General features: G+C 42.5%; 1 protein-coding gene across 26 annotated transcripts in view; it reads right to left on the reverse strand.

The window, feature by feature from the left end:
* Positions 1-27,206, reverse strand: part of PPIP5K1 (diphosphoinositol pentakisphosphate kinase 1) — a 57,869-nt gene continuing 30,663 nt past the window's right edge. For 21 of the 26 annotated variants that reach the window (XM_070054105.1, XM_070054100.1, XM_070054097.1 and 18 more), the window contains 3 exons: positions 27,045-27,182; positions 3,929-4,042; positions 1-1,926 (listed from right to left, as the gene is read on the reverse strand). In XM_070054105.1, coding sequence (XP_069910206.1) covers positions 1,064-1,926; positions 3,929-4,042; positions 27,045-27,182 — 1,115 coding nt within the window. In that variant the 3' untranslated portion in view covers positions 1-1,063. The remainder of the gene's footprint in view (positions 1,927-3,928; positions 4,043-27,044; positions 27,183-27,206) is intronic. The other 5 variants (XM_070054101.1, XM_051822458.2, XM_051822457.2 and 2 more) reach the window with 1 other exon arrangement.

Below are 27,206 nucleotides of genomic sequence, written 5' to 3' on the forward strand. Positions count from 1 at the left end.
TTTTCATAACTTTGTATTTATTGAGCGCTCATAATGTTCCAGCCCCCAACTCTAATGACTGCATAATTCCTCCTGCCCATCCCCATATCTTTGGAAAAAGCTTCATAATCACATCTGGTCCTAAAGACACATAATGTAGGGACAAACTTTGTGGGGACCTTGGAGTGTTTGGTCTTTGGCCAGTCTGTCCCTGGCACAACTAAAGAAATATATATATCTATATATATATTAAATCTTTGCTCATGTCTGTACAATATTGATCTCTGCTGATTGCTTAAAATAGAACCTGATTCTCTCTACTACATTTTCTCCAAAGCCAAACAGCCCTGAAACAAAAGGAGGCCCAACTTCACAGATTGGCCAAGAATCCCCTAGAGCATTTTAAGTAGCTGCTCTGAAATTTGCACAGCAATCTAATACCTACTTTTCCCTAGAGCTATTGTCCAGAGAAAAAGGACAAGGGCAGTGGGTACACTTGGGGGTGATACTGAACCACCCAGAAACACAGTCTAAAGATTAGTGGCCATGGTAGATGTTTGGGAAGGAGACTCTATTTTCCAGACAATTCAGATGGCCATCCTGGGTCCACCTGAGGAGAGCTAACAAAGACAAGAGATCCCCAGACTGCACAGATGGTCTAAGGATACCTTGAGAAGTAGTGACTATTTTCCCAGATAGTGAAGACCCTGGAGTTCCCTCTTTTACATTTGCTGTGCCTTCTGCTAAATGGTGTCTCTTCAGCAGGTAAGTGGCATTTCCTTTCAACAGTGTGGGATTTCCTTCAGTGCTTAAAGTAGGTTGGGTAATAATGATAGATCAGCCCACCCCAAGGAAATCCTATTCAAGTCCAACAGCTAGGCGAAGAGCTAATGGCTACTTTGAATGCAAAGTTGGCTTCTCCACAAGCACAACTTTGAGACAGATATGCCTCATGCTAAGAGGACTGCTTCCTCAGACACCGCTGGTGAGAGCCATGGCCTCCTGCTGGACAGTGAGTTAGCCATCAGAAAAGGCTGCTGGCTCAAATGGCTGGTATAGTGTGACACCACTAATGGGAAAGTGATTAATTACCTGTTGCTGGTGAGTGCTGATCATGGGCTTGAGACTGGCTTTGAGGGTTCGGGTCAGTAGATCGATAATGGGCTAAAGGAGCACCCTCCCCAGGCAGCTGGTCAAGTACCTCGGGGATCACCCAGGACTGCTGACTAACCTCTTCAGGGACCTCCTGGGCCTGCAGATCAACCTCCCCAGGGAACTCATGGGATGGTTTATCAACTTCAAGGATGTCCTGAGACAACAGACTGATGACAGAAGTCTCCTGGGCCAGCGTGCTAACCTCCACAGAGAACTCCTGGCATGACTGGTTAAACTCCTTGGGGATTTCCTGGGCTGGCCTGTCAACTTCCACAAGGATTTCCTGGACCAGACCCCCAGCTTCTGTAGGGAACCCATGGACCATACTGCCAAGCTCTGCAGGAAACCCCTGGCATAGCTGGCTGACCCCCTCAGGGTTCTCCCAGCAAGGCTGGCAAACTTCCTCAGGGACTTTCTGGCACAGCTGGTTGGCCTTATGGCATGGCTGGCATGTCTGGTTAACATTGTTATGGTCCTCCTGGCATGGCTGGATGATGTCATAGATCTCCTGGCATGGCTGGCTGGCTTCCTCAGCAACCACCTGGCATGGCTGGTTGGTCTCCACATGGACCTCCTGTAGGGACTGGTTTGGATCACAAAGCTTTCGCTCTCCTTCTGTGGGGAGCTCTTGTGCTCCATTCCCAGGAACAAGCAGTCCAAGGCCTTGATAGTCTTCAGTCACATGTGAATTCAGGGAGGGCTGATCACTGAAGGCAAAGTGGGAGTTGGCATCCACTGTAGTAGGAGAGGAAGGGCCAGCACTGGACACTGTGCTGGAAGGGCCACTACTGTCTGTAAAACAAAATTAGGAGACCAAGTCAGACAAGCTAGAAGAATAGATTCCATCTTACACATGTAGTTCAGATGCTGTACTGCTAATGTCTTGGGGAAAGAGGGTCTGAATTCTGTTTTTGTTGACCTCTAGAAGGGGACCAACCCAATTTCCCCTTTGTAATCCTATCTATTGATGGTATTGTAGCAATATTTTAAAGCACTATATCATTATGATAGATTTTGGAAACAAAGACTACAATATATTTTCATCAAAGAACTTGAAAAAATGGCAAACCTGAGCCTGGAAAGGCTCAGTCACTGAGTTTAACACACGCTGGTTATCTTTCTTTTGTAAAGAATCAGAGGAGGCAGACTATAGGCAGAAAAAAAGAGAAACATGGATGCTGGGCATTTGGCACAGTGGTTAAGATGCCACATGGGATGTCCACATCCCGTATTGGAGCCTGGGTTCAAGTTCTGGCTCCACTTCTGATTGCAGCTTCCTGCTAATGCACATGCTGAAAGCAGCAAATGATGGCTCAAGTGGTTGGGTCCCTGCCACCTACATGGGGGACCCAAACTGAGTTCCTTGCTTCCACCTGGCCCAGCCTGGCTGTTATAGGTATTTAGGGAGTAAATTAGCAAATGGAAGATTTCTGTCTCTTTGCATTTCAAATAAAAATAAAACAATAAAATATAAATAAAATTCTTTTTAAAAAGAGGAACATGGTTTTAGACTAATTGGCTTAAAAAGATACAGAGCCTATTTCTGATCAGATAGGCTGACTCCAATGAAACTGTGTGTACATCACTAATTCTGAATCAAAGGTATACTAGATGGAAAAAGACGTAAGCTGAGGACCGGCATTGTGGTACAGTAGATTAAGCTACCGCCTACAATGCTAGGCATCCTTATGGGTGAAGGTTGAAGTCCTGGCCACTCCACTTCTTATACAGTTCCCTGTTAACATCTGAGAAAGCAGAAAATGGTCAAGTCCTTGAGCTCCTGCCACCAATGTAGGAGACCTGTATGAAGTTCCAAGCCCCTGGCTTCTGCCTGGCCCAGCCCTGGCCATTGTGACCATTTGAGAAATGAACTACAGATTGAAGACTCTCTCAACTCTGCCTTTCAAATAAATAAATCTTTAAAAAAAAAAAAAAAAAGATGTAAGTTGAGCTTTACACAAATATACAGGTTGCCTGAATATCCAGCAAGTGGTCTGATTCAGATAAATCAAAAGTTCAGACAGAAACAGAGTGGGAAGGAAAAGATTTCCCAGGGCACAGAACACATAAACACTCCAGGACAGGAGTAAAGGGACAATGTCAAGGTGAATAAAGGATAATCTGGAAATTCCTGATGTCCTATCCAAGTACAGCCATGAGAGGCATGTTTGCTTTCAGTTATTCCCCAGAGGCAGGATAAGGAAAGGACTTTCCCTCACTGGTGCCTTTGACTCATATCCCCACCTCCAATTACCACTGCTATCTTCCCCTCCCTACAATCACCCTAATAACTCCTGTGGCTCCATGGTTCACACTGTTACCAACCAAAATTCTTTGCTGATGGGTTAGAGATAATACCGAAGAGAGGAGAGCCAACAACTGAGAACAGATAACTTGAGAGAAGGGATATGTAGAAATAAATATCAGAATCTAGTCTCCTGCTTCCAGCATTTCCAAATACCTACATTGCCTCCCAGTCATCTTCCCTGGAGAGACCAAAGAGGGTCTGAGGAGGGTGAATTCTCTCTGTCCTGATTTGGTCGAAAAGGTCCTCAGGGGCAATGTCTTTAAGGAGCTTGTCCAAGGGACTGCAGAGAGTGTGCAGGACACAGGTGAAGAGAATGCTGACAGATCCTCCCTCATCTTGGAAACAACTGATGAGACGGCTGCCCTGAAGGGACATTTCTGGTTCTTCAACCCTCATTTTCTTTTCCTTCACATGACAGGTTCCTCATCTACAAATTCCTCCACACCTCTTGGCCTTAACCTAGGCAGTTTCAGAAGGGTTACTTACACCAAGGGGGCTTCTCAGAGCGCTGCCGGAGCTGCAGGGGAGGTGAATGAAGAGTACGGGGTGGCAAAAATGGGCCATCTGAGGCCTGGTTGCTGTGCATAGAGTCAAACAGGGCTGGATAAGGGCAAGGGAGAGAGGGAAGAAAAAAAAGGCACATGAGGAAAGAATCCAAGAGTCAAAGGTTCTCAGCATAAGTCAAAGCCAACTTATTCTTCCTCTGGTTGACAAGTAGTACTTCCTAGACACCCTTGAGCCAAATCATTTTATTTTTTTAAACTTTATATTATGAATATTTTCACACTTCTAAAATTTAAAAAAAAATATTTATTTGAAGGACAGAGTCATAGAGAGAGCGAGAGCGAGAGAGAGAGAGAGAGAGATCCTCCATCCACTGGTTCACTCCCCAAATGGCCATAATGGCCAGACCAGGCTGATCCAAAGCCAGGAGCCAGGAGCCAGGAGCTTCCTCTGGGTCCTCCATCTGGGTGCAGGGGCCCAAGGACCTGGGCCATCCTCCATTGCCTTCCCAGACCACCAGCAGGGAGCTGTATCAGAAGTGGAACAAGGGGATTCAAACCAGCACATATGTGGGATGCCAGCACCGCAGGTGGTAGTTCTACCCACTATGCCATGGAGCTGGCCCCCTCAAACATATTTCTAAAAAATTAGTTGACAGACAAGTGCAATCAATACCCACATACTTATTTCCTAGATTTAATAGGTTAACGTTCTGCCATATTTATTTTTTCATGCTGAAGTTCTTTAAAATAAATATTATAAAACATTTCACCTCTAAATACTTTTATACACATCTGTAAAACAGAAGAAAATTTTCCTACATTGTCACACACCATTAATATGCTCAATAAAATTAAATATCATTCCCTAATATCATCTGACATCCAGTCCATATTCAAATTTCCCAGTTATTTCCAAAACCTTTTACAGCAGGATCTCAACATGAACCATGCACTGCATTTGGTTGTCTCTAAAACCTCATTTAATCTAGAATAATGCTTCCCTTATTTTTGAAAAGAACAGGCCCATTGTCTTGCACAATATCATGTCCCATATTGTGGACTTGTCTGTCTCCCACAAAATCATTTAACTTATTTCACTGTTGTGTATTTCCTAAAAACTGGAAGATGGGACTAAAAGTCCTACTTGGATGATTCATGTTAAGTAATTTTATTAATACATCAAGAGCTGGTGTTGAGTATTTTATATTGCACCATATTGGAGGAGTACAGCGTCCCACTATAAGTAAGGCTAAGTTTACAAACTAGGTTAAGGTGATGCTCACAGGATCTCACCACTGTAGTTTCTCCCTTGTGATTGGGGTATTCCTGTATTCCCCAAAAATATTTCAGCTATGTTGCTAGGATCCATCGCCAATCCTTATTTAATTAATCCCTAATTAATTTATTAGGGATGTCAAATAGTGATTTTCTATCAATCCTACCTTTATTTTAGATGGCACATTTTCTTTTTCTTTCTTTAAAAAGATTTGTTTTTATTTGTTTGAAAGTCAGAGTTGCCGGTGCCATGATGCAGTAGGTTAATCCTCGGCCTGTGGTGCCGGCATCCCATATGGGCGCCGGATTCTGTCCCGGCTGCTCCTCTTCCAATCCAGCTCTCTGCTGTGGCCTGGGAAGGCAGTGGAAGATGGCCCAAGTGCTTGGGCCCCTGCACCCATGTGGGAGGCCCAAAAAGAGGCACCTGGCTCCTGGCTTCAGATTGGCGCAGCTCCAGCCGTTGCGGCCATTTGGGGAGTAAACCAATGGAAGGAAGACCTTTCTCTGTCTCTCCCTCTGTCTGTAACTCTACCTCTCAAATAAATAAATACAATCTTTTTTTTTTTTTTTAAAGAGTTACAGAGAAAGAGGGAGAGACAGAGAGATCTTCCATTCACTAGTTTACTCTGCAAATGGCTGCAACTGCCAGGACTGCCAGGCTGAAGCCAGGAGCCCAGAGCTTCTTCCAGGTCTCCCACATGGAAGCAGGGGTCCAAGCACTTGGGTAGTTTGTTTTCTTTTCTGTGAGATCCATTATGGGCTTGTGGATTTTTATATATTCAGTTGTACCTTAATTATAATAACTATTCTTTTTAAAGTTCAAATTGCCCCAGTTCTGGTCAAAGGAGACTCTTCACAGTCAATTGCTTCCTCACCCAAGTCCATGCACTCACTTTCTTTTTTTTTTTTTTTTGACAGGCAGATTGGACAGTGAGAGAGAGACAGAGAGAGAGAAAGGTCTTCTTTTTCCACTGGTTCACCCCCCAAAGTGGCCGCTACGGCCAACGTATTGCGGCCAGTGCACTGCGCCTATCCAAAATGAGGAGCCAGGTGCTTCCTCCTGGTCTCCCATGGGGTACAGGGCCCAAGTTCTTGGGCCATCCTCCACTGCACTCCCTGGCCACAGCAGAGAGCTGGCCTGGAAGAGGGGCAACACGGGACAGAATCCGGCGCCCCGACTGGGACTAGAACCCCGTGTGCCGGCACCACTAGGTGGAGGATTAGCCTAGTGAGCCGCGGCACCAACCCAAGTCCATACACTTTCAACAAAAGTGGTTTTTGGTGAGGTGAAAAAAAAAATCTTGCCAGAAATTCCAGAAAATCAATCCATGTATCTACGACCAATTAATCTTTGACAAAGAAGCTAAAAGTAATCTCTGGAGAAAGGACAGTCTCTTTAAGAAATGGTGCTGGGAAAATTATATTTCTGAATGCAGAGTATGAAACAAGTATTTCAACCAGCATTTTTCAAAGGATGAAATTCAAGTAGCCAACAGACACATGAAAACATGCTCAGGATCACTTGCCATCAGGGTGGTGCAAATAAAAAGTACAATGAGGTTTCACCTCACCCCAGTTAGGATGGCTTTCATGTAGAAATAAAAAAATTACAAGTGTGCGGGAAAAGGGACCCTAATACAGTGTCAGTGGGAATGTAAACCAGTATAGCCATTGTGGAAGACAGCATGGAGATTCCTCAGAAATCTGAAAACAGATCTACCAAGTGACTCAACCATCACTCCTAGGAATTCACCCAAATGAAATGAAATCAGCATATGAAAGAGTTATCTGGACCCCTGTGTTTACTGCAGCTCAATTCACAATAGCTAAGAACTGGAAACAACCCAGATGTCCATTGGCTGATGACTGCACAAAGAAAATATGGTATACATACTCTATGGAGTACTGCTCAACCATAAAGAAGAATGAAATCCTGTTTTTTGCAATAAAATGGATACAACTGGAAACCATTATGCTTAGTGAAATAAGCCAGTTCCCAAAACACAAATATATGTTTTTCCTGTAATGTATGAGTGAAAGTGACATTTTGAGGTTTGATAATTGTTTATAGCCCTGGTCTCAACTATTGAGGAACAGTGTTTTTTTCTTTTTTACTATTTGTTGAATTCTTTACTTAGTGGAACATTAAGCTTATAGTTGTAAAATAAACTGAAAGTACATCATTGTAAAAATTAAAAGAACAAATAAGAAAGTAAGGAGGGAGTGTGGGCTGGAGGGAGGTTAGGGTGGGCAGTATCAGGATGCTCCCAAATCTGTATATATGAAATACATGGAATTTGCTCACCTTATATAAATAATAAAAATTTAAATATCTTTTGTATCCCAATGATTTGTAGTCCTTCAAACAGTCACAATAAACAGATATATATCTGTGGTATGATATATTCATGTGGTAGAAGGTTAATAGAGGAAAAATTCTAAATAGGCTGCTGGGATAGGAAGTGATTTTTTTTTTAATTGTAAAGAAAAGTAGAGAGACTGAAATTTCAGGGAGGAGTTAGGGAGAAAACTGCAGAGGAAACTCCACAAAATTAGAGGGACCCTGGCCGGCACCGTGGCTCACTAGGCTAATCCTCTCCCTGTGGCGCCAGCACCCCGGGTTCTCATCCAGGTTGGGGCACCAGTTCTGTCCCGGTTGCTCCTCTTCCAGTCCAGCTCTCTGCTGTGGCCCAGGAAGGCAGTGGAGGATGGCCCAGGTGCTTAGGCCCTGCACCTGCATGGGAGACCAGGAGAAGCACCTGGCTCCTGGCTTCAGATCGGCGCAATGTGCCGGCCGTAGCAACCATTTGGGAGGTGAACCAACGGAAGGAAGACCTTTCTTTCTGTCTGTCTGTCTCTCTCTCTCACTAACTCTGCCAGTCAAAAAAAAATAATAAAATAAAATAAAATAATTAGAGGGACCCTATGGATCTATGTAGATGGTGTGGACATGCAAACTCACGACCCCAGCAGCTGAGAGCCTCTGCACCAGCTTTGGAGAGTGAGGTGAGACCAGACTGCAGCAGCCCAAGCCACTGGCGATAAAGCTGCAGGAAGAACCTGGCATGAGTCCAGCTTGGAGACCAGTGGGGAACAGTATACCTGCCATCCTAGAGGGGAAAAAAATTGGGAGAGGCACATTTTTCTCTCCCCCACCATCCGGCACCAGCATCCAGTAACTGAGACAGGGCAGGCGCCATTTTGGACATATGTAATAGCTGCGCCAGCTTGTGTCCACGTGCCCAGGGACCAGCTGAGAGGAGATGCCTGAGTCTGGCAGGGAAAACTGACAGGAGGCTGGGTACTTGTGACTGCGAGCCTTGTGTACTGGGATGGACTGTGAAATCATTGTGGCTATGTGGGAAGCTGCAGGGTGTGGCTTGGTCTCTGAGTAGTCACTATGGGTGGCTCTACAAGCTTAGGGCTCCTTAATTGCTGCAAGATCCATGCTCACACTGAGGACTACACAGATCCTGTGATTCTTTTGGCAGTTTAGATGAATATTGCACCCACTGAGGCTAGCGCCTGGGCAGGCATTGGTCTCCTTGGAAGAGGAGGTGAGCATGAGACTACCCCAGCAGGGCTGATAAAACCGTCCTCTCTGATTAAAAGAGAGAGAGAGAGAGAGAAAGAGATTGATTGATTGATTTACCACGCCCAACTAGGGTATCACCCTGAACACTACCCTTACCCTGGAGCACTGAACAGAGCTTCCTGGCGATACCCCAGCACACACCTCTGGGTATTCACTCAAAGAGCAGACAATCCACTAAGCCAAAGAGGCATAGTCCAAAGATAAAAACAATCACATAGAAAAAAAAATCTACAAGGTTCTACACAAATGCCTAAAAATAAATACAGAAATTCAAGAAACAATAAGGAAAACAACATGATGCCCCCAAAGAACACAACAACACTTGAACTAGAATGTGAAGATGAAGAGATTAAAGAAATGCTAGAAATGGAATTCAATAAATTGATTGTAGGATTACTTAGAAATAATCAGAAGCAAGTCCACAAATTAAAGAAATTCATACATGACATGAATGAAAAATTTTCCTGTGAAACTGAGATTTTAAAGAGAAATTTTAAAGTGAAATAAAATGAAAATACTGGAAATCAAGAATTCAATAGATTGAGGCTGGCACTGTGGTATAGCAAGTAAAGCCATCGCCTGTAGTGCCAGCATCCATTATGGGCGCCAGTTCAAGTCCCAGCTGCTCTACTTCTGATCCAGCTCTCTGGGCCTGGGAAAGCAGTAGAAGATGGCCCAAGTTCTAGGACCCCTGAACCCCCATGGGAGACCTGGAAGAAGCTTCTGGTTCTGGGTCAGCACAGCTCTGGCCACTGCAGCCATCTGGGGAGGTAACCAGAGGATGGAAGATCTCTTTCTCTCTCTTTTTTTTTAAAGATGTATTTATTTATTTGAAAGTTAGAGTTACACGGGGAGGAGGGGGGAGAGAAGAGGTCTTCCATTCGATGGTACACTCCCCAGTTGGCTGCAATGGCCGGAGCTATGCTGATCCGAAGCGAGGGAGCTTCTTCCAGGTCTCCCAGCTGGATGCAGGGGCCCAAGGATTTGGGCCATTCTCCATTGCTTTCCCAGGCCATAGCAGAGAGCTGGATTGCAAGTGGAGCAGCCAGGTCTTGAACCAGCATCCATATGGGATGCCAGCACTTCACGCCAGGGTATTAACCCACTGCACCACAAGGCTGGCCCCAGGAAGATCTCTCTCTCTGCCTCTCTATAACTCTGCCTTTCAAATTAATAAAGAAACCCTAAAAAATTTCAATAGCTCAAATAAAAAATGTGGTGGAAAGCATTAATAGACTTGGTGAGGCAGAAGAAAGAATATCTGAGTTAGAGCCGGCGCCGCGGCTCACTAGGCTAATCCTCCGCCTAGCGGCGCCAGCACACCGGGTTCTAGTCCCGGTTGGGGCGCCGGATTCTGTCCCGTGTTGCCCCTCTTCCAGGCCAGCTCTCTGCTGTGGCCAGGGAGTGCAGTGGAGGATGGCCCAGGTGCTTGGGCCCTGCACCCCATGGGAGACCAGGAAAAGCACCTGGCTCCTGGCTCCTGCCATCGGATCAGCGCGGTGCGCCGGCCGCGGCGGCCATTGGAGGGTGAACCAACGGCAAAGGAAGACCTTTCTCTCTGTCTCTCTCTCTCACTGTCCACTCTGCCTGTCAAAAATATATATATATATATCTGAGTTAGAAGCCAAATCTGTGGAAATGTTATAGTCAGACCAAAAAAAAAAAAAAAAAAAAACACCAAAAAACTGAAAAATAGTGGCAGATATTTATGGGATACTATCAAACAACCCAACATACGGGTTTTAGGAGTTTCTGCAGGTGTGGAAAGAGAGAATAGATTAGAAGGCCTTTTTAGTGAAATAATTAAGGAAAACTTCCCTAATTTGGAGAAAGAAAGGGATATCCAAGTACAAGAAGCACACAGAACTCCTAATAGACATGACCAGAGAAAATCTTCACTACAACACATTATAGTCAAACTCTTTACAGTAAAAGTTTAAACAAAAGATTCTAAACTGTGCATGAGAGAAATGCCAGATTACTTTCAATGGATCTCCACTTAGACTCACAGTTGACTTCTCATCAGAAACCCTACAGGCTAGGAGAGAATGGTGAGATACACTCAAAGTCTTAAGAGGAAAAAAAACTTTTAACCTAGAATACTCTACCCTGCAAAGCTCTCATTTGTGAATGAAGGTGAAATAAAGATCTTTCATAACAAACAGAAATTGAAAGAATGTCAGGGCTGGCATTGTGACGTAGCAAGTAATGCCGTCGCCTGCAGTGCTGGCATCCCATATGGGCACTGGTTCTAGTCCCAGCTGTTCCACTTCCTATCCAGCTCTCTGCTGTGGCCTAGGAAGGCAGTAGAAGACGGCCCAAGTCCTTGGGCCCCTGCACCCATGTGGGAGACCTGGAAGAAGCTCCTGGCTTCGAATCAGTGCAGCTCTGGCCATTGCAGTCAATTGGAGAGTGAACAGCGGACAGAAGACCTCTTTCTCTCTCTGCCTCTCCTTCTCTGTGTAACTCTTACTTTCAAGTAAAATAAATAAATCTTAAAAAAAATTATCAACACTCGTCCAGCCTTACAAAAGATGCTTAAGGATGTGCTATACACAGAAACACAAAAACATGGTCATCACTATGAAAAAAGATGAAGGCAGAAAAATCTCCCAGTAAAAGTACAAAGGAAATCCAAAGTAAACAATGGGAATATTTATTGAAAAATTGCAAGGCCAAGTTATTACTTATCAATAGTCACCTTGAATGTAAATGGCCTCAATTCTCCAGTTAAAAAATACAGACTGGATGAATCAATTAAAAAACAAGACCCATCTATTTGCTGTCTACAAGAAACACATCTTACCAACAAAGAAACATGCAGAATCAAAGTGAAAATATGGAAAAAGATATTCCATGCTAAGAGAGACCAAAAAAGAGCTGGTGTAGCCATCCTAATATCAGACAAAATAGATTTTAACCCAAAAACTGTTAAAAGAGACAAAGAAGGGCACTATGTAATGATTATGGGATCATTTCAACGGGAAGATGTAACTATAATAAATGTTTATGCCTTCAATTACAGGGCACCTGGTTATTTAAAATAACTTTTAATAGATCTAAAGAGAGGCATAGATTCCAACACAATAGTAATGGAGGACTTCAATACGCCACTTTCAGTAGAGGAAAGATCAACCAGACAGAACATCATCAAGGAAACAACAGAATTAATTGACACTATTGACCAAATTAAACTAATGGATATCTACAGAACTTTTCATCCTATAGTTGCAGAATTCACATTCTTCTCACCAGCACATAGAACTTTCTCTAAGATAGACCACATGCTAGGCCATAGAGCAAGTCTCAGTAACTTAAACAAACAAACAAACAAACAAAAAACCTGAAATCATACCATGCATCTTTTCTGACCACAATGGAATAAAGCTAGAAGTCAACAACTCAAGAATCTCTAGCGCATACGCAAACACTGAATGAAGTTGACAATACAACATATCAAAACTTTTGGAATACAGCAAAAGCAGTGTTAAGAGGAAAGTTATTAGCAATTGGTGCCTACATCTAGAAATTGGAAAGGTACCAAATAAATGAGCCATCAATGCATCTCAAAGACCTAGGAAAAACAACAGCAAAGCAAGCCCAAAACTAAGAAATAATTAGAGAAGAAATAAAAGTGAAACAAAAAAAAAAAAACATACAAGAGATCAGCTGGTTTTTTCTTCTGTATGCAGAAGAGTTGGTTTTTTGAAAAAAATAAACAAAATTGACACACCATTGGCCCAACTAACCAAAAAAAAAGGGGGGGGGGAGAATACCCAAATCAATAAAATTATAGAGATGAAAAAGGAAAGGTAACAACAGATAACACAGAAATAAAAAGAATCATTAGAAATTACTACAAAGAGTTGTATACCAACAAATTGGGAAACCTAGAAGTAATGGACAGATTCCTGGACACATGAAACCTATCGAAACTGAGCAATGAAGACATAGAAAACCTAAACAAACTAATATCTAAGACAGGAATTGAATCAGTAATAAAGACCCTCCCAACAAGAAAAGCCCAAGATGGGACTGATTCACTGCTGAATTCTACCAGACATTTAAAGAACAACTAACTCCAATTCTTCTCAAACTATTCAAAACAAATGAAAGAAAGGGAATCCTCTCCAATTCCATGAAGCCAGCATCACCTTAATTCCTAAACCTGAAAAAGGTAAAACAGAGAATTACAGACCACTTTCCCTGATGTTCAAACATAGATGCAAAGATCCTTAACAAAATATCAGCCAATTGAATCAAATAACATAGCAGAGAGATCATTCACCCGGATCAAGTGAGATTTATCCCTGGTATGCAAGGATGGTTCAACATTCCCAAATCAACCAATGTGATACATCACATTAACAAACTGAAAAACAAAAACCATATGGTTATCTCAATAGATGCAGAGAAAGCATTTGATAAAATATAATATCCTTTCATGGGTAAAAACTTTAAGCAAACTGGGTATAGAAAGAACATTCGTCAACACAATCAAAGCAATTTATGACAAAACCATGGCTACCATCCTATTTAATGGAGAAAAACTGGAAGCAATCCCCCTAAGATCCAGAACCAGACAATGATGCCCACTCTCACGATTGCTATACAATATAGTCCCAGAAGTTTTAGCCAGAGCCATTAGGCAAGAAAAAGAAATCAAAGGGATAAAAATTGGGAAACACGCAAACTATATATATATAGATATATATAGATATAGATATAAGATTCTTTTTTTTTTTTTTTTTTGACAGGCAGAGTGGACAGTGAGAGAGAGAGAGACAGAGAGAAAGGTCTTCCTTTGCCGTTGGTTCACCCTCCAATGGCCGGCGCACCGCGCTGATCCGATGGCAGGAGCCAGGTACTTCTCCTGGTCTCCCATGGGTGCAGGGCCCAAGCACTTGGGCCATCCTCCACTGCACTCCCGGGCCACAGCAGAGAGCTGGCCTGGAAGAGGGGCAACCGGGACAGAATCCGGCGCCCCGACCGGGACTAGAACCTGGTGTGCCGGCGCCGCAAGGTGGAGGATTAGCCTAGTGAGCCGCAGCGCCGGCCTAGATATAAGATTCTATATACAGGGGATCCAAACAACTTGATTATGAGGTTATTGGAACTCATAAAAGAGTTTGGAAAAGTGGCAGGATATAAAATCAACACACAAAAATCAATAGCCTTTGTATACCAGACAATGCCATGGCTGAGAAAGACTTCTAAGATCAATCCCATTCACAACAAAATATCAAAATACAAAAAATATCAAATACCTTGAATAAATATAACCGAGAATGTCAAAGACCTCTATGATGAGAATTACAAAACATTAAAGAAAGAAATAGAAAAAGACACACATAAAAAAGGAAAAATCTTCCATGTTCATGGATTGGAAGAATAAATATCATCAAAATGTCCATAATACCAAAAGCAATTTACGGATTCAATGCAATACCAATCAAAGTAACAAGGATATTCTCAGATACAGAAAAAATGATGTGGAAATATATGCAAACACAGGAGATCCCAAACAGTAAAAGCAATTTTATACAACAAAAACAAAGCTAGAGGCATCACAATGCTAGATTTTAAGACATATTATAGGGCAGTTATAACCAAAACAGCCTGGTACTGGCACAAAAACACATGCATAGACCAATGGAACAGAATACAAACTGCAGAAATCAACCCATGCAGCTACAACTAACTTGAACAATGGAGCTAAAATCAATCCCTGGAGCAAGGACTGTTTCTTCAACAAATGGTGCTGGGAAAACTGGATCTCTGCATACAGAAGTATAAAGCAAAACCTCTAACTCACACCTTACACAAAAATCCATTCAAAATGGACCAAAGACCTAATTCTTTTTTTTTTTTTTTAAAGATTTACTTATTTATTCAAAAGTCAGAGTTACACAGAGAGAGAAGGCGAGGCAGGCAGAGGAGGGTGTGTGTGTGTGTGTGTGTGTCTTCCATTCCACTGGTTCACTCCCCAAATGACTGCAATGGCCAGAGTTGGGCTGATCTGAAGCCAGGAATCAGGAGCTTCTTCCAGGTCTCCCATGTGGATGCAGGGGCCCAAGGAGTTGGGCTGTCTTCTACTGCTTTCCCAGGCCATAGCAGAGAGCTGGATTGGAAGTGGAGCAGCTGAGTCCAAAACCAGAGCCGATATAGGATGCTGGCGTATCAGGCCAGGGCATTAACCCGCTGTGCCACAGCGCTGGCCCTGACCATAGACCTAATTCTATGAATCAATACTATCAAATGATTAGAAAATATTGGGGAAGCCCTGTAAGACGTTGACATAGGCAAAGAGTTATTGGAAAAGACCCTAGAGACACAGGCAATCAAAGCCAAATGGACAAATGGGATTACATCAAATTAAGAAGCTTCTGCCCTGCAAAAGAAACACTCAGCAAAGTGAAGAGGCAAGTGACAGAATGGGAGAAATTATTTACAAACCAGGCAACTGATAAAGGATTAATATCCAGAATATATAAAGAGCTCAAGAAATTAACAACAAAACAAACAACTCAGTTAAGAAATGGGCAAACAACTTAAACAGGCATTTTTTTTTCTTTTTTTTACAAATTATCTATTTATTTATTTTTGACAGGTAGAGTTGACAGTGAGAGAGACAGAAAGAGAGGTCTTCCTTCTGTTGGTTCACCCCCAAAATGGTCACTACAGCCGGCGCACTGCGCCAATCTGAAGCCAGGAGCCAGGTGTCTCCTCCTAGTCTCCCATGCAGGTGCAAGACCCAAGCACCTGGGCCATCCTCCACTGCCTTCCTGGGCCACAGCAGAGAGCTGGACTGGAAGAGGAGCAACTGGAACAGAACTGGTGCCCCAACCAGGACTAGAACCTGGAGTGCCGGCACTGCAGGCAGAGGGTTAGCCTAGTGAGCCACAGTGCTGGTCTAAACAGGCATTTTTGAAAAGAGGAAATCCAAATGGCCAACAGACACATGAAAAAAATGCTCAGGATCACCAGCCATCAGGGAAATTCAAATCAAAATCACAATGAGGGGCCAGTGCTGTGGTGCAGTATGTTGATCCTCCACTGGTGGCGCGAGCATCCCATATGGGTGCCGGTTCTAGACCCAGTTGCTCCACTTCCCATCCAACTCTCTGCTGTGGCCTAGGAAAGCAGTGGAAGACGGTCCAAGCACTTGGGACCCTGCACCAGCATGGGAGACCCAAAAGAAGCTCCTGGCTCCCAGCTTCGGATTGGCTCAGCTCCAGCCATTGAGGCCATTGGGGAGTGAATCAGTAGATGGAAGGTCTTTCTCTCTTCTTCTTCTTCTTCTTCTTCTTCTTCTCACTGTCTGTAATTCTCTCTCTCAAATAAATAAATAAAATCTTAAAAAAAAAAAAAAATGAGGTTTCACCTGACCCTTGTTAGAATGGCTTTCATATAGAAATCAACAAACAACAAATGTTGCAAGGAAGTGGGGAAAAAGGCACCCTAATTCACTGTTGGCAGGAATGTAAACTGGTACACCCACTGTGGAAGACAGTATGGAGAAACATCAGAAATCTGAATATAGACCTACCATATGACTCAGCCATCCCAATCCTGGGAATTAACCCAAGGGAAATGAAATAGCACATGAAAGAGTTATCTGTACTCCCATGCTTATCACAGCTCAATTCACAATAGCTAAGATATTCAATCAACCCAAATGTCTGTCAAATGAAGATTAGATAAAGAAATTATGTGATATGTATACCACGGTATACTACACAGTGATAAAAATAAATCCTGTCATTTGCAACAAAATGAATGTAACTGGAAAACATTATACTTAGTGAAATAAGCCAGTCCCAAAAGGACAAATACCATATGTTCTCCCTGATATGTGGTTACTAATAGCACACCTAAAAGGTAGTCTATAGAAGTGAAATTGACACTTTGAGATGCGATGACTTTGAATAGCCCTTGTTTCAATTGTTGAGGAACAGTTTCTTTTTTTTCATATTATTTGTTGAGCTCTTAAAACAGAGTTAATCTTATGTGTATAAAGTTAACTGAAAACAGTAAAAAAGAAGAATTGGAACAGGAGATGGAAAGAAAGAAGGGTAGGAGCGTGAATTGGAGGTCTGGTAGGGTGGGAAGAAGCACTATGTTCCCCAAGTTGTATTTATGAAATGCATGAAGTTTGTATGTCTTATTAAACAGTTTCTGGGTTTAAAAAAATTTTCTTTAGACCCAAAATCAGTCCTTTTCCCATAGTACAGAATCATATGTAGGAACCAAAATATATGTATTAAAGAATTCATTGCAACTATTTCTAATGAATGGTGTTAGAAAAAGCACTTAAAGAGAGAGAGAAAAAAAGAATAGGCACTTAACGGGTCAGCATTGTGGCATAATAGGTAAAGCCACTACCTGAGATGCCAGTATCCCATATGGGCACCAGTTCAAGTCCAGCTGCCTTACTTCCGATCTAACTCCCTGCTAACGTGCCTGGGAAAGCAGCAGAGGATGGCTCAAGTCCTTGGGCCCTGGCACCCATGTGGGAGACCCAGAAGAAGCCCCTGGCTCTTGGCTTCAGATTGGCTCCGCTCTGGCTGTTGTAACCATTTGGGGAGTGAACCACTGGATGGAAGACTTCTCTCTCTCTCTCTCTGCCTCTCCATTCTCTGTAACACTGATTTTCAAATAAATAAATAAATATTTTTAAAAAAAAGAACTTTAAAAACTAAATTCATACTAATATTTTCAATTAAATTCAACCTTACATCATTTAAAAGTCTGTTGAATTTATACTTGTATCTAACTTATCTTCCTTTGAAAATCCTAGTTCCTAATAACAGAAACATAATTCTTTTGTATTAATCTATAATATGTACATAGGTTACAAATAATCAGTATCATTCTAGTATCATATCACTACTAACAAGCTATTGAACGATAATTAAAATTACTTTATAGTTCTTTTTATCTTACCAAGGGATTTTTTTAAACATTTATTTTTCTCATACTTTATCTTGTTCCTACCATTTTGTTTTATGCTTCTGTCATTTTTTGCTTTCTTTTGATCTTCCTCTCCTTTTTTTTCCTTTCTAGATTTTGCAGAAATGATCTTGTTGCCTTCATTTCCCTGGAAGTGCTTGTTTGAGTCCCAGCTGCTTCGTTTCCAATCCAGCTCCCTGCTAATGGCCTGGGAAAGCAGTGGAAGATGACTCAAGTGCTTGGGCCCCTGCACCTGCGTGGGAGACTCTGAAGTTGTTCTTGGTTCCTGGCTTTTATCTGGTCCAGCCCCAGCTTGTTGCAGCCATTTAGGGAGTGAACCAGCAGATGGAAGATCTTCTGTTTCTCTCCCTTTCTCTCTCTAACTCTGCCTTTCAAGCAAATAAATCTTTAAGGAAGGAAGGAAAAGAAAGGAAAAAAATGTAATTCCTTCATGCCCTGTAATCCCATTCCCTATTGTTACCTCTAGAGGTAACCACTTTTACTAGTTTCTAGATTATACTTTTAGCATTTCTTTTTATAATACATGTACATTTTTTCCTTTATTTCTTCTCCTTACTTAAAAAATAAGCAACCTACTATTAACACTATTCTGCACCTTCTTTTTTCACTTAACATATCCTGGAAGTTGCTTCATATCAGATGCAATTTTTTCATTAGTTTTAATAGATCAGTAGTATTTAGCTGAGTGGATACTCCACAACTTTTCTCACTTACTCTTTTTTGTTTTTTTCCTTTAAGATTTTTTTTTTTTAACTTGAGAGGCAGAGTTACAGAGAAAGGGAGAGAGAGAGGGCTCAGTCTTCTATCTGCTGGTTCATTCCCTAAATGGCTGCAACAAGCCAGGGCTGGGCTGATCCAAAGCCAGGAACCAGGAGCTTCTTCTGGGTTTCCCATGCAGGTGTAGGGACCCAAGGACTTAGGCCATCTTCTACTGCTTTCCCAGGCCATCAACCTGGAGCTGTATTGGAAGTGGAACAGCCAGGACTCAAACAGGCACCCATTTGGGATGGCGACACTACAGGTAGAGGCTCAGCCCACTATGCCACAGCACTGGCCCCTCTTACTCTTATTTAGAATGACTCTTGGGCAGCCACTATAAATAATGCCAGAATGAATTAATTTATACAAATATCAACTTTGTGAAGCAATGGCTTCACAACAGATTTTTAAAAGTAGATTATTGCATCAGAGGTCAGCTATATCTACAAATCTGAGATATTAAAAATTTTACAACCACAGAGATTGTACTATTTTGCATTCTCATCAACAGTATATGTATGGGATTTACTCTCTCATTAGACTTGCCAAGAGAGTGTGTTGTCAACAAACTTGTAGTATTTCTTTCAATCTGACAGATGAGAAATAATATTTCAAGGTAGTTTTAATTAGTATGGCTCCTATGATCAAGGTTGATCAAAATTTCATATGCACAATGGCCATTTGTATTTCTTTCTCTGTAAACTTTTCTAAAACCAAGTTTTTAAAACCATTTTTGAAAATCATGATCATAAAAAGCTCCTTGAATTTTAGGATAATTAATCTTATATATATATATGATATAAATTGCAAAAAATGTCTTTGCTTATGCTATTTGCTACTGGATTTTTTAAAAGTTTACATGACTTAAATTTATCAACTTTCACATTGCTTCTCCGAGTCAGAATTAGTCTTTCCTTACTTTTTGATGATAAAAGAATTTACCACCACTATATATGTCCTATCTGGTACTTTTAATTTTTGTTATTGAGGTGAAACCCTAATATAAAGTTAACCATTTATATATATAATTCTGTGACATTTAGTATATCTACAATGTTGTGGAACCACCACCTCTTTCTAGTTCCACAACATTTTTTTCTCCCCAAAAGAAAATCCCATATCCATTAAGAAGTCACTCCCCATCCATCCTATCTCCAACCTCTGGAAACCACCAATCTAGCACCTTCTCTAAGGATTTACTGGTTTTGGATATTTCATATAAACAGAATTATGCAATATATGACTTTTTGTGTTTGGTTTCTCTTCAGCAAAGATGTTTTTAAGGTTCATCCATGTTGTTACATGGATCAGGTACTTTATTCCTTTATAGAGCTCCGTAGCATCCCATTGTTCAGAGATACATTTTGTCTGTCCATGCATGGCCATTTCAGTCATTTTTATTGTAACAAGTACTGACATGAACATCTGTGTATAAGTATTAGTTTCAGTATTTTTTTTTTTTTTTGTATATACCTAGGAGTAGAATGGCTGGGTCACATGGTAATTCTATGATTAACTTTTTGGGAGCTGCTATGCTGCTTTCCACAGTGGTAATACCATCTTACAGTTCCACTAGCTATGTAGAAGACTTCCAGTTTGTCCACATTCCTTTATTTTTTTTTCATAACCATTCTGGTGGATGTGAAGTGATATCTCATTGTTGTTCAGATCTGCACATCCCCAATGACCAGTGAGAGCATGTTTCACACGCTCATGAAATTTGTATATTTTCTATATCTTCTTTGGAAAAATAATCCAAGTCCTCTCTTTTTATTTGCTTTTAAAATGTTTATTTGTTTTCATCTACTCAAAAGGCAGAGAGAGAAAGAGAGAGACAGAGAGACGAGAGATTGATCTTCCATGCACTGATTCGCCCCCTAAATGTCTTTAAAACCCAGGGCAGGGACAAGCCACAGCCAGGAACCCAAAACTCCATATTGACCTCCCATGTGGGTGGCAGAGGACCAAGCACTTGGGCAATACCTGCTGCCTCCTAGGATGCTTTTGCCTACTTTTAAACTGGGTTTTTCCTTTATTTTTGTTTTTAATCAAATTTATTTTATATATTTGAATGGCAGAGTGTCAGAGAAAGGGAGAGACAGAGAGAGAGGGGAAAGATGTGCCATCTGCTGGCTCACTCCCTGCATTGCCACAATGAGCAGGACTGGGCCAGTTCAAACCAGGGACCTAGAACTCTACCTGGGTCTCCCACATGGGTGGCAGGGACCCCAGGACTTGGGACATCTTTTGTTGCTTTTCCATTTCCCAGGCCCATTAGCAGGGAGCTGGATCACAAGTAGAACAGTCAGGACTCAAACCAGTGCCTCAATATGGGTTCCTGGCATTGCAGGCCATGGCTTAACCTACTGCACCTCAGCTTTGGCCCCTAGATTGTTTCTTTTTTGTTGACTTGTCACATTTTGGACTCTGGTCATCTATATGATTTGCAAATATTTTCTCCCTTCCTGTAAGTTGTCTTTTCACTTTTTCCTTTTTAAAAGATTTATTTGTGTATTTATTTGTTTGATTATCTGAAATGCAGAGTGACAGAGACAGAAGAAGGAAAATAGATCTTCCAGTCGCTGGTTCACTCCCCAGTGCCCACATTAGCCAAGGCTGAATCAAGTTGAAACCAGGAGCCAGTAATTCCATCTGGTCTCCCAAGTGGGTTGCAGAAACCTAACTACTTGAAATATCTACTGCCTTCCCAGGTAGCTTAGCAGGAAGCCGGATCAGGAGCAGAGTAGTCAGGATTCAAACCCAGCATTCTGATATGGGATACAAGAGTCTTAACTGGCACAATGCCCATTCTGTCTTTTCACTTTTTGATAATGTTCTTTGATTAATGTTTTTTTTTTTTATAAATTTTTTTTTTTTTTTGACAGGCAGAGTGGACAGTGAGAGAGAGAGACAGAGAGAAAGGTCTTCCTTTGCCGTTGGTTCACTCTCCAATGGCCGCCGCGGCCTGCGCGCTGCGGCCGGCGCACCGCGCTGATCCAATGGCAGGAGCCAGGAGCCAGGTGCTTTTCCTGGTCTCCCATGGGGTGCAGGGCCCAAGCACTTGGGCCATCCTCCACTGCACTCCCTGGCCACAGCAGAGAGCTGGCCTGGAAGAGGGGCAACAAGGGACAGAATCCGGCGCCCCAACCGGGACTAGAACCCGGTGTGCCGGCGCCGCTAGGCGGAGGATTAGCCTAGTGAGCCGCGGGCGCCGGCCTTTAATGTTTTTAATTTTGGTGAAGTCCACTTTATTTTTAGCTTTGTTTCTTGTGCTTTTGTTCTAAGAATCCAGTGCCTAATATAGGGCCAAGAAAATTTACCCTATGTCAGCCGGCATTGTGACATAGCAGGTTAAACTGCTATCTGTGATGTCGGCATCCCATATAAGTACTGATTCGAGTTTAGGCTGCTCCATTTCCAATTCTACTCCCTATTAATGCACAGTGGAAAACGCCCAAATGGTTGGGCCCCTGCCACTTCCATGAGACATTCGGATAGAGTTCCAGACTTCTGGTTTCAGCCTGGCCCAGCCCCAGCTGTTGCATCCATTTGGGGAGTGAACCATTGGAAGATCTCTCCCTATAACTCTGTCTTTCAATTAAATCTTTTATTCCCATTATGCACATGCTGGATCAGAAGTGGAGCTGCTGGGACTTGAACCGGTGCTCACATGGGATGCAAGTGCCATAGGCAGTAGCTTAACCAACTGTGCCACAACAACAGGCCCTATTTCTGGATTCTTTTTTATTTTTCAAAGATTTATTTATTCATTTGAAAGGCAGAGTTACAGAGAGGCAGAGGCGGGGCGGGGGAGGGAGGGGTTTTCCATCCACTGGTTCACTCCCCAGATGGCCACTTCTCCTGGAGCTGTGCCGATCTGAAACCAGGAGAAGGAGCTTCTTGTGGCTCTCTCACATGGGTGCAGGGGCCCAAGGACTTGGGCCATCTTCTACTGCTTTCCCAGGCCATAGTAGAGAGTTGGATTGGAAGTGGAACAGCCAGGACTCAAACAGGTGCCCATATGGGATGCTGACACTGCAGGCAGTGGCTTTATCTGCTAAGCCACGTGCTGGCCCCTTTCTGGATCCTTGATTCAATTCTGTTATCTACATGTTTATTCTCTGGCAGCCCTACCCTACTTTGAATACTACAGCTTTGTAGTACATTTTCAAATTGGGAAGTGTGAACTTTTTAAAATACATTTCTCCTTCATTTTTGGACAGTTTAGCAACCATAAAATTTTTATTTGACAGTCTGTTAATGACAGCATTATAAATGTGTCATCCTGCTGCTTCTGGTCTCCAAGATTTCTGGTGAGAAACTTGCTGTTATCTTGTAAATGACAAGTTGCTTCTCTCTTGCAGATTTCAGGATTTTCTTTTTGTCTTTTGACAATTTATGGATCTCTTCACATTTATCTTTACTGGAGCTGGTTGAGCTAATTGGACATCTAGATTCACATCTTTTATCCTATTTAAGATGTTTTTAGTCATTATTTCTTCAATTTTTTTTTTTTTTTTGCCTTTTTCTCTTCTCGTTCTGGAATTTCATTGAACACATTGTTATGCTTGAAGGTGTCCTACAAGTATCTTTGGCTCTGTTCATTTTTAAATTTTTTAAAAAATATTTATTTATTTGAAACACAGAGTTGGGGTGGGGGGGGAGAGATCTCCCATCTGCTGGTTCATTCCCCAAATGGCTGCAATGGCCGCAGCAGGGCCAAGCTGAAGCCGGAGGACTGGAACTCCATCTGGGTCTCCCATGCAGGTGGCAGGGGTCCAAGCACTTGGGCCATCTTTCTCTGCTTTTCCAGATGTTAGCAGGGAACCAGATTGGAAGTGGAGCAGCCGGAACTTGAAGTGGCACCCATGTGGGATGCAGTGTTAGAGGCAGTGGTTTAATGTGTTCAGCCACAATGCAAGCCTCATGTTCATTTTTTTCTCATTCTTTATTCTTTCTGCTCTTTAGCCTAGATATTTTCAATTGACTTATCTTCAAGTTTGCTGATCCTTCCTTCTGTCTATGAAAACCCTGAGTGAATTTTTCATTTTAGTTATTTTACTCCCATTTATTCTCCTGATTTCCTTTAGCTTTTTGTCTATCATTTCTTCTAGCTCGTTGAGCATATTTCAGATAGCTGATTTGAATTACTTGCTTAGGGATGGATGTTTGGCACAGTGGTGAAGTTGCTGCTTGCAATACCCACATCCTATATTGGAGTGTCTGGGTTCGAGTCCCCACTTCACTCTCCATTCTAAGTTCCTGCTGATGTACACCCCGGGAGACAGCAAGTCATAGTTCAAATAGTTGGGTCCCAGCCATCCATATGGGAGATCCAAACTGAGTCCCTGTCTCCTGGTTTTGGCGTGGTCCAGCCCTGCCTACTGCAGGATTTTGAGAAGTGAACCAGAAGATGAGAGATTCCTTGCTGTATCTCTGACTTTCAAATAAAGAAAATAATTAATTTAAAAGTAAAATGTTTGTAGAGGCCAGCACTATGGCACAGCAGGTTAACGCCCTGGCCTGAAGTGCCAGCATCCCATATGGGCGCCAGTTTAAGACTCGGCTGCTCCATTTTAAATCCAGCTCTCTGCCATGGTTGGGAAAGCAGTAGAAGATGGCCCAAATCCTTGGGCCCCTGCACCAACGTGGGAGACCCGGAAGCAGCTTTTGGCTCCTGGCAAGATCAGTGCAGCTCCAGCCGTTGCGGCCAACTGGGGAGTGAATCATTGGCTGGAAGACCTCTCCCCTCTCCCTCTTCCTCTCTTTATAATTCTGACTTTGAAATAAATAAATAAATCTTTTAAAAATAAAATGTTTAGTAAATTTAATGTCTATGCTTCCTCAGGAACAATTTCTGTTCATTTCTACTGTGACTAGGTCATTTTCTTGAGTTTGTTTTTGTTTTTCTATGCTTTATACATTTTTTATTGAAAATGGATATTTTCAATTATTTTGCTGTATTAACTTTGAAAGCCAAATTATTCCCCCTCTCTAGGTTTCATTACTATTATTTGTTATGGGCTCTGCCTAGCTGCTTGTTTAGTGACTTTTATAGGCTATTTTTGTAAAGTCTATATTCTTTGCCATGTGTGGTTTCTGAAGTCTCTGTTCCTTTAGCTTGCATTCAGTTAGTATTTTGACAGATTTTCACGAATGCCAGCAACCAAAAAAGGAAAAGCAAAGCCTAAGTGGAGGTGAAGGAAAGCTGTCTGAGTGTATGTGGGCCGGTTCTATGCCAAGGAACTTCTTTCACACTTAACCAGATCACTTACAACTCTCCCTTAACCCTCACTCACTTCCTGCTCAAGCTGAATCTAGAGTTCAGCCAGAAGTGAAAACTTAGGGTCTTCTCAAGTCTTTTCTGTACACGCATTCTGTGCAGGCATGTATATGGGTTTCTAAGTTTCCAAGTCTATGTGGGTGTTTCTGAATTCCATAATTTTCCAAAGAAATTCTCCCCTCAGGTTTTCTTCCCAGAGTTTAAGTATGGCTGTCATTTGCTTCAGTTACACTTTTTTTTCCTCAGGCCACAGCAGGAATAGAGCTTTTGAGAAAGGACTTCTGCATACCCACTTTTCTGCCCTGAGTAAGTTCCAAGTTAGGCAAAACAAAGATAAGCACATATGTAAGTCCTTTATGTAGCCCATAGCAGGTTAGAACAAACACATTTCTTTCAGAACAAGGTCTTCTTTGCTCCTTCTGAAACCAGAGACCCAGATCCCATACTAAGAACATGGTTCACATCTTCAAGACCACCATCAATGGGGTTAGCACTGTGGTGCAGCAAAGTAAGCAACCGCCTGGGGAGCCAGCATCCTGCATCAGAGTGCACATTTGAGTCCCAGCTACCCCACTTCCAATTCAGCTTCCCACAGTGTGCTTGGGAAAGCAGCAGAGGATGGCCCAAGTGTAAAGGCCCCTGCTACCCCTGGGGAAGACCCAGAAGGAGTTCCTCGCTCCTGGTTTCAACCTGGCCCAGAACTGGCTATTGTAGCTATTTGGAGAATGAACCATTATATGGAAGATACTTCTCTCTCATGTACTGTCTTTCAAATGAATAAATAAATCTTTAAAAAAAAAAAAAAGTCCACTACCAAGCTGGAGTAGAGGGTGGGAAGGTTGGGGAAAGGACAAGTAAAAATGCTATAAAACTTCCCCATCATTTCCAGGTTGCTTCTTTCTGACAAAGTTGATCCTGACAGTTTTTGTTGGTGTTCTGGTGTTTATGTGGAACAACAAGCCTTTGGAGTGACCTACCCACATGGCTTGATTTTTTACTTTAAAGAATTATTTTATTTATTTAAAGGAGTTAGAGAGGTAGAGCCAGAGAGAGAGAGGTCTTCCATTCCGTGGATCCACTCCCCATATGATCTCAACAGCCAGAGCTGAGCTGATCTGAAGCCAGGAGCCAGGAGCTTCTTCTAGGTCTCCCATGCGGGTTCAGGGGCCCAAGGACCTGGGCCATATTCTACTGCTTTCCCAGGCCATAGCAGGGAGCTGGATTGGAAGAGGAGCAGTCGGGTCTCAGACTGGCACCTTTATGGGGTGCCGGTGCTGCGGGCTGGGGCTTTAACCTGCTGCGCCACAGCACCAGCCCCACATGGCTTGATTTTTACATTTAGAACTCTGATCCACATGGAGTGTTTACTGATATATAGTGACAGGAATGGATTCAATTTTAATTCCATGAAATGACTATTTAGGTGACTGTCTACACTAATTACTTTTGTAAACTTAGCAAAAATTATTTGAAGGGCTGGGCATTTGGTACAGCAGTTATGACACCAGTAGGGACGCCTGCATGCCCTACCAGTTATGCCTGGTTTGAGTCCTGGCTCTACTTCCAATTCAAGCTTCTCGTTAATGTGCACGTTAGCGAGTAGTAGATGATGGCTCAAGCAGTTGGGTCCCTGACACCCACATGGGAGACCCAGATTGAGTTCCAGGCTCCTGGCTTTGGCCTGGCCCATCCTTGGTTTAGAGTATTTGGGGAGTGAGACAGTGAACAAAAAGAGATAGCTTGCTCACTCTCTCACTCTCTCTTATACACACACACACACACACACACACACACACACAATTTCCCTGCTTTTCAAATAAAATGAAAATTTTAAAAATTTAAATATTTATTTGGGAGAGAGAGAGATAGTGAGCATGCTCCCATCTGCTGGTTCACTCTCCAAATGCCTGTTAATGGCTAGAGATGGAGCTAGGAAGGAGGTGGAACATATTCCATGTTGTTCACATGAGAGGCAGGAGCCCAATTACTTGGGGGATATGACAACTGCCTCCCAGGGTCTGCATTGGAAAGAAGTTGGAATCAGGAGCTGAACTCACAATTGAACTCTGTTGCTCCAATGTGGAATGTGGACATCTCAGCTTCTAAACTAAATGCCTGCTCCTAACTACCTTTTAAATGTATTATTTTTGCATGTTCTAGGAAGCATGGGAGTGGGGGCAGAGTAGGAGTACAAAATAATATTTTCCATACCTGCAGATACCTGTGCCTGGGCATCAGTGTGGCGCTGGCAGACTCTACTCAAAAATTCACTCACTTGACGCAGGGAAAGGGCATTATGCAGTGTTTCCAGGGGGTAGATGGTAGGTACCATGGAGCATCCTTCAAATCCTGTTAGAAAATAGACAAAGTCAA

The sequence above is a fragment of the Oryctolagus cuniculus genome, chromosome 12, assembly GCF_964237555.1.
Source record: "Oryctolagus cuniculus chromosome 12, mOryCun1.1, whole genome shotgun sequence".
In the NCBI taxonomy this organism is placed as follows: Eukaryota; Metazoa; Chordata; class Mammalia; order Lagomorpha; family Leporidae; genus Oryctolagus; species Oryctolagus cuniculus.